The sequence below is a fragment of the Danio rerio genome, chromosome 19 (genome assembly GCF_052040795.2).
Source record: "Danio rerio strain M-AB ecotype USA chromosome 19, GRCz13ab, whole genome shotgun sequence".
Taxonomy (NCBI): Eukaryota; Metazoa; Chordata; class Actinopteri; order Cypriniformes; family Danionidae; genus Danio; species Danio rerio.
Window position 1 is genome coordinate 5,467,625 of NC_141039.2, and position 12,376 is coordinate 5,480,000.

Consider the following 12,376-nt stretch of genomic DNA (forward strand, 5'->3'; position numbering starts at 1 on the left):
GAGTTTGAGGTGTACTGTATCATTATTATTCACACCTTTAACTTTGCTTTGATTGTTCAGTATTTACGCTTCACCATTGCACACACTTAAGAGTTTAAGAGTCTCTTTAACACTTATATTGAATTTATTATAAAGAGATCCGATATTTTGTTAAAATATTTTAGTTTTTGACTATTAAAAGTATTTGCCTTGGTATTGTTGGTAATTTAAAATAAAGTGATTAAAAACCCTAATATTTTTTAATTTATTGTTACAAATATTTAATATTTATCGATACCGTATTATATTAAACATTATATCGTGATAATATTTTTTTTTTGCAATATTGTCCAGCACTACTTTGAATCCCAAGTAGCTATTGGTAGATCATGACAACTGACCCTGCCTTACAAAACTGCCTGTGCTCTTGCAGAGACTGAGGTGGGATAAAGGAGTGATTCATTAGCGTGACAGTCCACTTCTCTCTTTCAGACTCTCAAAGCTGCTTCCTACATTAGCCTGAATGATTTCCAATGCAGTGAAGCTTCAGTCCAGCCCTGTGTGGACCTACACAATCTCTGCAGCTCGATACAGAGAGGTGAGCACTGACCTACATTGTAAATAAACTCTCTGGGTCTGATATAACCTCACATCCGCACACAAAGACTGATGCCCTTTACACTGACAGCGGACTGGACAACACATACACGCACACACATGCACTTACACATACTCATGCTCACGCACACACACATATGGTGCTTTCCATGGACTCTCCTTAGGCACAATGTATTTTATAAAGTAAAACTGCTAACCAAACCCTCACAGAAAAAAAGGCAAATTTTGAATGTCAAAAGACCATATAAGTATGATTATGATAAATCACCAAAACCAGTAAACACACACACTCACTTCTGTGCCTGATTGTTGTAGTTGTTGTCATACGAGTCGTAGCCCTGGTCATCGTAGGCTGTTCCGTATCCATCATCGTATTCCTGCGGGAAAGGAAAAGCATTCTGTAAACTTCCACGTCAATGATTCAAAGACTCGAGAACCAAACAGTTTCATCCTTGAATGAATCAGTGGAACAAATCAGTTGACTTAAAGATTCAAGGACTCACTTTAAAAGAGTCAGTTGTTTTGTTCCTGAATGAATCAGTGCTTTTTGGAACAAATAGGTTGCTTTAAAGATTCAAGGACTCACTATAAAAGAGTCAGTTGTTTTCTTCATGAACGAATCAGTGCTTTTTGGAACAAATCGGTTGCTTTAAAGATTCAAGGACTCACTTTAAAAGAGTCAGTTGTTTTGTTCTTGAATAAATCAGTGCTTTTTGGAACAAATTGGTTGCTTTAAAGATTCAAGGACTCACTTTAAAAGAGTCAGTTGTTTTGTTCCTGAATGAATCAGTGCTTTTTGGAACAAATCGGTTGCTATAAAGATTCAAGGACTCACTTTAAAAGAGTCAGTTATTTTCTTCATGAAATTATTCAGTGTTTTTGGAACAAATCGGTTGCTTTAAAGATTCAAGGACTCACTTTAAAAGAGTCAGTTGTTTTGTTCCTGAATAAATCAGTATTTTTTGGAACAAATCGGTTGCTTTAAAGAATTAAGGACTCACTTTAAAAGAGTCAGTTGTTTTCTTCATGAATAAATCAGTATTTTTTGGAACAAATCGGTTGCTTTAAAGAATCAAGGACTCACTTTAAAAGAGTCAGTTGTTTTATTTATGAATGAATCAGTGTTTTTGGAACAAATCTGTTGCTTTAAAGATTCACAGGCTCACTTCAAAAGAGTCAGTTGTTTTATTTATGAATGAATCAGTGTTTTTCTTTAACAAATCGGTTGTAATAAAGATTTAAAGACTCTCGTTAAAAGAGCCAGTGGTCTTATTCCATTATGAATCAGTGTTTTTGGAACAAATCAGTTGCTTGAAAAATTCAAGGACTCACTTTAAAACAGTCTGTTGTTTTATTTGTGAATGAATCAGTGTTTTTGGAACAAATCAGTTGCTTGAAAAATTCAAGGACTCACTTTAAAACAGTCTGTTGTTTTATTTGTGAATGAATCAGTGTTTTTGGAACAAATCAGTTGCTTGAAAAATTCAAGGACTCACTTTAAATGAGTCAGTTGTTTTGTTTATGAATGAATCATTTTTTTATCAGTTGGTTTAAAGATTCAAGGACTGACTTTAAAAGAATCAGTTGTTTTGTTCATGAATGAATCAGTGTTTTTGGAACAAATCGGTTGCTAGAAATATTTAAAGACTCACTTCAAAAGAATCAGTTGTTTTATTCATGAATGAATCAGTGTTTTTGGAACAAATCGGTTACTTTAAAAATTCAAGGACTCACTTGAAAAGAGTCAGTTGTTTTTTTCATGAACGTATGAGTGTTTTGATCAAACTGGCTCATTAAACGATTCTATAATTCATTCACAAAAAACAGTAAATAGTTTTATTACTGAGTGAATCAATGTTTTCAATGAATCAGTTGACTAAAAAAACATTTAATAAATGTTTTCCTATTGTATGTTTCAGTGTTTTATATTGGACTAAAAGATTCAGTGACTCACTCATAAAACGAGTAATTTCAACAAATTGCTTGATTGAATGCTTAATTGATTCATTCATTGATAGATTCATTGAGTGATTAATGTATTCATTTATTCAGTGTTTGACTGACCAACTGACTGACTGACCGATTCTGTAATCTGTTGAAAACATTCTTACACTTAAAGACAATATAAACAATGTCTTAAATTTATATTTTTAAACAAACTAGTTAAAGTAAATAATTCAAACACTAATAAAACCACAAATATTTTAGACAAATCAATTAATTAAATGACTTAATGAATCACTTGACTGAACGACTCACTAATAAAACATTTGATTCACTAAAGCAATTAATTTTAATAAACAAATAGTTTGATAAATAAGCAATAAACTTTCAACTCAAAGTCATTCTCTTGTTTAGTTACAGTATAAATCTGTGTTTTGACAAAATATTTTGACTGAACGATTCAATTCACATAGTCATGTTCACTAACTACACTGTAAAAAGTGATTAGTAACGTTTTGATACGTTTTGAGTGTATATAATGCGGCCTGACAGACAATCTCTACAGGACATCCCGCATTTCACAATGCAGGGTCAAGAGATCTGCTTTAATGATGAAGCATTTCCAGCCATCCTGTCTCCACACACACACTCCCAAACTCTAGTAGAGGTTAATCTACTCCGCTGAACCCGGCCGACATTAATACTCCATGCCTCCAGAGCAGAAAATAGCAGAGACCGCAGATAAAAACCGAAAAGCTGCTCTTCGCTTAAATGAAAGGTTGCGAAAGTGCTTCATTAAGTCGAGAGCTGATACGATTTTGACACTGTAATTAACATTGCATAATAACCCTTTAAGTGTGTATAATGAAACTTCATGGGGGTTAATATCTAATGTAGCTATTATTGCGACACATCGCAGATTGCTTTATGACACGCGTGGCTTTGTGGCCCGCTGTCAGATGTCACCCAGCTCAATGTGATGCGTTTATGAGGACTAATGAAAAGTGTCAGCGGAGGTCAGAAAAACAAGCTGCAACTTTGTAGAAAGGAGAGTTTTTTTGCAGGCCAGCACAAGCGTTTCACATTGTTTCTGTGATGATTGCAGACGGAAAACTTGCTAATTTAATTTGAATGAAGTAAAATGTGTGAGGAAAAGAATATTACACTGTAAGAATATTTTTTAAATGTGGACACAATACATATTAGGTCAATTAATGACTTCCAAATAATTATCCCAAACAATAAGATGCACTGTGGTAATCACAACTTAAGGTTTTCTGTTAAAATGGAGAAGTCTATTTACCAAAAGATTATTCAATTGTGCTCGCTCATGTTAGAATCATCCTACATTCCTTCACTGACATTATTCTCAAAAATGTTTGCTTTGTTAAAAATAACAGCATTTTAATTTAAATAATTGTTGTCCTATATTATACAATATTAATAACAGTTCTGACCAAATAAATGCATCCTTGCAACGTAAAAGGTTTCATTTTTAATTCAAACTAATCATAGAAACACCAACCTAATGAACGTGACTTTGAGCAATGTAAAGTGATTATGAGCAATATATAAATATTATTGTCGGTCAAAATGCTAAAATATTAAGGATACAAGAAAATCTACCGATTACCAAAACTAGCAAAACTGCAATAGTTAGATAGATAGTGTCATAAAATTGTATAAAATAACAAAAATATAATGTATAATATTATAATATATAAATAAAATAAAAATGGGTACTACATTCAGGAATAATGCATCGCTAGATTTTTTTTTTAATAAATCAAAAACAAATCAAAATAAACTAAAAACAGCAAAGATGCAATAGTTAAAAAATTAAATTAAATTTAAAAATAAAATAAGAATAAATTGAAATGTTAATAAAATAAAAAATCGAATCAAATATAAAAAATAAAATAAATATTAAAATAAAATAAAAATAAAATAAAATGTAAAATAAAAAATTTATAAAATATAAAAAAATTTAATATAAAACAAAATAAAAATAAAATAAAATGTTAAATAAAACAAAAAAATCTAATCAAATATAAAAAATAAAATTAAACATAAAAACAAAATTAAAATCAAATAAAATAAACTTTTAAATAAAATAATTTAAAAATTAAAAAATCTAATCAAACATAAAAATTAAATACAATTAAAATAAAATAAATATTAAATAAAATAAAAATATATAATCAATTATAAAGAAATGTAATTAAATAAAAAAATGAATTTAAAATAAAAAATAAAATGTTGAGTAAAATAAAAATATAATCAAATATAGAAGATAAAATTAAATATAAAAAAATTAAATTAAAATTAAAAAAAACTTTTAAAAATTTTTAAAATTTAAAAATCTTATCAAACATAAAAATTACATAAAATTTTAAATAAAATGTAAATGTAAAAAAATATAATAGAATAAAATAAAAACTAATACTACATTTAGAAATAATCCATTGTTAGAAACTTTTTTAAGAAACAAAAATAAAAAGAAACTAAAAAAACGGCAAAAAATGTTGAATAGTGTAATAGAACAAAAGAAAATGGATCCTACATTCAGGAATAATGCATTGTAGAAACCTTTTTATAAACAAAAATCTCCTAGATGATGTCATCAAGCCCCTCCCTTCCAACCACCTGCCCTTTATTTAAACCATCCAATCAATTTCTGATACATAAAATCCAGCTCCTCCCTACTTAGTATCATGTCTCTCTCAGAAACGTTTCATTCCCTTCCAGAAAAACTCAGCCCACCTACACAGTCAGATCATCTCAAACGTTCTCACAGAAGTCAAACATCAAAGCCCAGTTCTGCTGTTCTCCTCTTCATTTCGGATAAACGTCCTCCGCAGAAAGGCTCTGACCCCTGGTGACAGTTCCAACACATCCGGCCCCAAATCCATCTGCCCTCAATTCACATTCGCGAAATCCTCCTCAGCCACCAAAACAAAGACAGAAAACCCTCTCATCACAGACCCCCGCATTACTGTCCGATCAGAGGAAGCCGTCACTGTTTCATCTCTAATCCACAAGCAAAGTGGCATTTACACTCAGATTTATAATGAAGTTTACTTGAAGAAATGCAACTGGGAGATGAACAAAGAGAGAAGTTTTCGCTGCCGATAGCATTGATGTTGGTTGAAACAATCAAATAAAACGCCATTTAGACACTTTTGTCAATGTCTACCTGACGCAAAATGTCATAAAAGCTATTCATTTTACATAAAAAAAGATCTGCAACAGCAACACACAAAGTTTCTACTTTAGGAACAGTTTCTATTTCTGCAACGTCGCAGGAAAACAACACCATAAACTGCTGTGAAAATGATCACCTCAGGTACTGATGATGGGCTTTATTCAGTGTTAAAAGCTAGCAACATAAGTTTGAACACCGTTTTACCTTACATTTATTCGCATTAATAGTTCAACTACTTTTAAAAATTAAACAACTAGCAAGCTAAAATTAAAGTCAGTGACTTAGCACAAACCAACAACATCAGTCATTCAGCCTATATTAATAATGCCAAATTAAACAACTAGCAAACGAAAATTAAAGTCAGACTTAGCACAAACCAACAACCAATCATTTAGCCTATATACATTTAATAATGCTAAATTAAACAACTAGCAAACGAAAATTAAAGTCAGACTTAGCACAAACCAACAACATCAGTCATTCAGCCTATATACTTTTGATAATGCTAAACTAAACAACTAGCAAATGAAAATTAAAGTCAGTGACTTAGCACAAACCAACAACCAATCATTTAGCCTATATACATTTAAAAATGCTAAATTAAACAACTAGCAAACTAAAATTAAAGTCAGTGACTTAGCACAAACCAACAACATCAGTCAGCCTATATACATTTAATAATGCTAAATTAACCAACTAGCAAACAAAAATTAAAGTCAATGACTTAGTACAAAAAACAACATCAGTCCTTCAGCCTATATACATTTAATAATGCTAAATTAAACTAGCAAACGAAAATTAAAGTCAGACTTAGCACAAACCAACAACATCAGTCATTCAGCCTATATACATTTAATAATGCTAAATTAAACAACTAGCAAACTAAAATTAAAGTCAGACTTAGCACAAACCAACAACCAATCATTTAGCCTATATACATTTAATAATGCTAAATTAAACAACTAGCAAACTAAAATTAAAGTCAATGACTTAGTACAAACCAACAACATCAGTCCTTCAGCCTATATACATTTAATAATGCTAAATTAAACAACTAGCAAACTAAAATTAAAGTCAGACTTAGCACAAACCAACAACATCAGTCATTCAGCCTATACACGTCTCCCCCGACGGCCCGCACTCACAATGCATTCCCGACTAAGAGAGAAAGCGACTAAGAACATCACTTACCTAACTAATAATGATTTGATCAGCTGTAGTTACACTATATATATATATATATATATATATATATATATATATATATATATATATATATATATATATATAGTCAACTGATATTTGTTATTTTAATGTCGCCATTTTTTAATCAAATAACCACAGAATAAAAATTAAATTTTAAACACACTCAACTATACTCATGCAGAGGTGCAGGATTTTGTCTTTCAATAAAAAAGGGCCCTCAGACCTAGAAATCAAATTAGGTCAAAAAAAGGGAAGCTGTGAAATGAATTTGAAGAAAGATCCAAGACCTGATCCCTCTGGAAAAACCCGGAGCTTCACGAATGTTTCCCCGGGATTTCAGCAGGTCACCTCTGCCAGACTCCAGTCTGAACCACTGCTGACAAATAACAGCTCAGATATCAGATGGGAAGCCAAACAAGATGAATTTCTCCCTTCATCCAAAAAGGAAAAGGCTGAAATCAAAGGGAAAAAAGTGGAGGATTTCGGCACTTGAACCATTAAATAAAAACACTCAGCGTTGAGAAACTCATCTTCCATGCGAGCTGAAACAGGACTAGACTCACTCAGCTATTTATAACAGCAGATATTTCCATTGTGCCGTCTCGCCTGACAGTGATCTCTATCTGCAGCGCTATGAATATATCATAAGGTAAAAACCTCTTGTTTTCTGAAGAGAAAACTAAGCGGATTAGCTATGCACGGCTGTGCGCACTGATCAAATAAATGAGTCTGGTTGAAAATGAAAACAAAACAAGTTGTGTGTGTCTGCGTACTTGTTTTTATATACAGGTAGGGACTTAAACTTAAAAGCGCACAGACTCATGGGTAAACATGCTTATAAATCATAAAGTATTTTGAAATTGTAAAAATGCAGATTGCTTCCAGTAAGGGTTGGGTTTACATAAAAATGCTTAATGAAAACAGCAAATGCGCATTAAAACGTACTGTGTAGGATAAACTTTTTATCTAATAATAAAATAAAAATCTATAAACTACAATGGGAACGAATTTAACAAATAATATTTAAGTAATTTCTTATGTTGATATCAAAAAGAAAAAAAAAAGCTAATAGTGGTTTCTTCTAACAAAGCAAATGCTATTTTTTTTTTTTATATTTCACGGCAGTTTATAAGCAAGTGTTGATTTTATTCTCCTGGCTCATTGGATGGAAGCGCTGCTTTATTCGCAAATGTTTTATGCAATATTCCAGTTTTGCGCAATATATTTACGCACCCATTACTTGTTTAATTCCTATTTGAGTTTCTTTCTATATACGTGCTGTATATATATATATATATATATATATATATATATATATATATATATATATATATATATATATATATATATATATATATATATATATATATATATATAGTATTAAATTACAATTATACAGATATTAAATTACAGAAATTTCCTTAAATTTAAATTTCTGGTAATTTTCTGTAATTCAACCTCTGTAATTTTACAGTAAATTTCTGTAATTTAACAGCCGTTAATTTACATTTTACACCAGAAATAAACTGTAAAATTTAAGATTTTTTTTACAGTGTACAGTTACAATCAGAATTATTAAACCCTATTTTATTTTTTTTTTATATTTCCTAAATGATGTTTAACAAAGCAAGAAAAAAAAAAATCACAGTATGTCTGATAATATTTTTTTCTTCAGGAAAAAGTCTTATTTGTTTTATTTCGGTTAGAATAAAAGCAGTTTTGAATTTTTAGAAATTGATTTTAAGGTAAAAAATTATTACCCCTTTCAAGCTATATATATATATATATATATATATATATATATATATATATATATATATATATATATATATATATATATATATATATATATATATATATATATTTTTTTTTTTTTTTTTTTTTTTTTTTTTTCAATAGTCTACAGAACAAACCATTGATATAAAATAGTTTTCCTAATAACCCTAACCTGCCTAGCTAACCTAATTAACCTAGTCAACCCTTTAAATGTCACTTTAACCCTTTAAATGTCAAATATTATGTGCTGTTATCATAGCAAAGATATATATATATATATATATATATATATATATATATATATATATATATATATATATATATATATATATATATATATATATATATATATACACACACACACACACACACACAATTACTGTTCAACTAATGTACATAAACATAATTACACATTGCACATTGCAACGTGTTACGAGCTGTCAAACAGCATGTGAAATATTTTAGAGTAATATTTTATTTAGAGCAAAACAAATGCATAGTCAACACTGTTCATTTAGTTTGTATCCTGTGAGAGTTGTGTTTAGGTGAAGGGTTGGTGTAAGGAGATAAAATATATGTGTGTACTTGTTTTTATATCTTAGTGGGGACTTAGAAATCACATAGAATAAAGTATTCTGAAAATTTAAAAATGAAAATTATTTCCTATGAAGGTTGTGTTTAGGGACAGGAGGATTGAATATATGCTACCTGACAAAAGTCTTGTTGCCTATCCAAGTTTTAGGAACAAAAAATAATAAATTGACTTCTATTTGATCTTTGGTGTCAGAACTGGCCTTGATTTTTATTTTATTTGATTTTAATTCCTCCATCTTACCCCAGACATGCTCAATGTTGTTCATGTCTCGTGACTGGACTGGCCAATGCTGGAGCACCTTGACCTTCTTTGCTTTGATGTGGAGGCTGAAGTATGAGAAGGAGCGCTGTTCTGAATTTGCCCTCTACTGCGGATTCTAATGTAATAGGCAGCACTAATGTCTTGATACCTCAGGCTGTTGATGTTGCCATCCACTCTGCAGATCTCTCACACACCCCCATACTGAATGTAACCCCAAACCATGATTTTACCTTCACCAAACTTGACTGATTTCTGTTAGAATCTTGGGTCCATGCTAGTTCCAGTAGATCTTCTGCAGTGTTAGTGATGATTGGGATGCAGTTCAACAGATGTATCATCAGAAAAATCTACCTTCTACCACTTTTCCAAATGATCAACTAGAAGTCAAGTTATTATTTGTTGCTATTGTTATTTTTTGTATAGTAGAAACATCATTACATCTATGAGAGTCCCCACAGGGCTATAGGAACAAGTCTGTGTGTGTGAGAGAGAGAATATTAGACTTCTTTTTGAAGAAGGAAAACTCATTTCCAAGCTGCTGACAGTCACTAAGGCATTTTGATCAGCTCAGGTTTGATCAAGTCTGTCAACGGCGCACTAGCTGCTGAAATTAGACATGTACACATCAAGCGGCAAACAGCAAGAAAAATGAAACCTGTGTTTGCACGGCATGTCAAATCTCTTTAAACGCGCCGCGTGAATAAAACGGATCTGTTCTGCTGCACTCCAGTTTGTTTGGTAAACTTCTGACTAAGCTGAAGCTGTCGTTTGTGAACGGGAGAGTATTTGAAGAGGCTTATATCTCGGTCACCGCATCTCTTTCACCGCGGATCAAACTCATTCAAACACAGCCGAAGACTCTGTCAGGTTTGTGCTTCATTAGACAAGGAGAAAAGAAATTGTGTACAATGACATTTAGAGAGAAGAACAGCCAAAGTCTCTTTTGAGTTACATTTTAAACAAATATAAAAGCAAGATTAAACAATGTTTGCAATACATTTCACTTTCACTTACATGTTTACTTGCCTTATGTTGCACAGTAAGTTCACTGATCATACTAATAAAGTCACGATATGTAAACAGATGCCAGCTAGCAATGTGATATGCAGGTATACCTCACTCTTTTGACCTCTGAAGATGCTCTAGCGACAGACACTAGAGGTCATGGTCTTTAGCCGCCTTGTTAGAGCAACTGACTCCCATACAAAGAACCGCCCAATCGACCCCAGCTCAGACTGAGTTGGGTGCAGTAGGACCAGTGGGTTACACCTGGGGGCTCGTCCGGGATGGGAGTGAGGTTTAGGGGGGTGAGTGTAACGGAGGCCAGCTAGCAAAGTGCTATGCAGGTAAACCTCACTCCTCCGACGTTTAAAGGTGCTCTAGCAAAAGACCCTAGAGACAATTGTCCTCCTCCTTGTTAGAGCAACCGACTCCCATACAAAGAATCACCCATTCAATCTCAGCACAGAACACATTGGGTGCAGTAGGACTGGTGGGTAACACCTGGGGGCTCAACCGGAATGGAAGTGAGGTTTAGGAGAGTGAGTGTAACAGACACCAATTAGCAAAGTGCTATGCAGGCCCTGAAGGTGCTCTAGCGACAGATGCTAGAGGTCATGGTCTTTAGCCTCCTTGTTAAAGCAACCGGCTCCTATATAAAGAATTGCCGGTTCGATCCCAGCTCAGACAGGGTTGGGTACAGTAGGACTGGTGGGTTACACTTAGGAGCTCTTCCAGGATGATAGTGAGGTTTAGGGGGGTGAGCGTAATAGAGGTTAGCTAGCGAAGTGCTATGCAGGAAAACCTCACTTCTCTGACCTCTAAAGGTGCTCTAGCGACAGACGCTAGAGGTCATGGTCTTTAGACTCCTTGTTAGAGCAACCAACTCCTATACAAAGAATCGCCTGTTCGATTCCAGCTCAGACTGGGTTGGGTGCAGTAGAACCGGTGAGTTACACCTGAAGGTTCATTCGGGAGTAGAGTGAGGTTTAGTGGGGAGAGTGTAACAGAGGCCAACTAACGAAGTGCTATGCAGGCCAACCTCACTCCTCTGACTCCTGAAGGTGCTCTAGTGACAAACGCAAGAGGTCATGGTGTTTAGCCTCCTTGTTAAAGCAACTGACTCCCATATAAAGAACTTCCGCTTCGATCCCAGCACAGACCGGGTTGGGTACAGTAGAACTGGTGGGTTACACCTTGGGGCTTGTCTGGGATGGGGGTGAGCTTTAGGGGGGTAAGTGTAATGGAGGCCAGCTAGTGAAGTGCTATGCTGGTAAACTTCACTTCTCTGACCTCTAAAGGTGCTCTAGCGACAGACATTGGAGGTCATGGTCTTTTGCCTCCTTGTTAGAGCAACCAACTCACATGAAAGAATCGCCCATTCAATCCCAGCTCAGGCCAAGTTGGGTGCAGTAGGACCGGCGGGTTACACTTAGGGGCTCTTCCGGGATGAGAGTGAAGTTTGGGGGGGGTGAGTGTAACAGAAGTCAGCTGGCAAAGTGCTATGCAGGAAAACCTCACTTCTCTGACCTCTAAAGGTGCTTTAGCGACAGACGCTAGAGGTCATGTTCTTTAGACTCCTTGTTAGAGCAACTGACTCCTATACAAAGAATCGCCTGCTCGATTCCAGCTCAGACTGGGTTGGGTCCAGTAGGACCGATTTACACCAGGAGGGTCATCCGGGATGGGAGTGATGTTTATGAGGGTGAGTGTAATAGAAGCAGGTAAACCTCACACTTCTGACCCTAAAAGTTGCCTAGGGACAGACGCTAGAAGCCATGGCAACCAAATCC

At 33.7% G+C, this 12,376-nt stretch overlaps 1 protein-coding gene across 7 annotated transcripts in view; it reads right to left on the minus strand.

Moving 5' to 3' along the window:
* The window catches only part of khdrbs3 (KH domain containing, RNA binding, signal transduction associated 3), a 218,038-nt gene that overhangs the window by 42,217 nt on the left and 163,445 nt on the right, over positions 1-12,376 (minus strand). For all 7 annotated transcript variants that reach the window (XR_015516400.1, XR_015516398.1, XR_015516395.1 and 4 more), the window contains exon 7: positions 892-974. Coding sequence is in view for 1 of the 7 variants with exons in the window: in XM_087295295.1 (XP_087151421.1) it covers positions 892-974 (83 nt within the window). In the remaining 6 variants the exon portion in view is untranslated. The remainder of the gene's footprint in view (positions 1-891; positions 975-12,376) is intronic.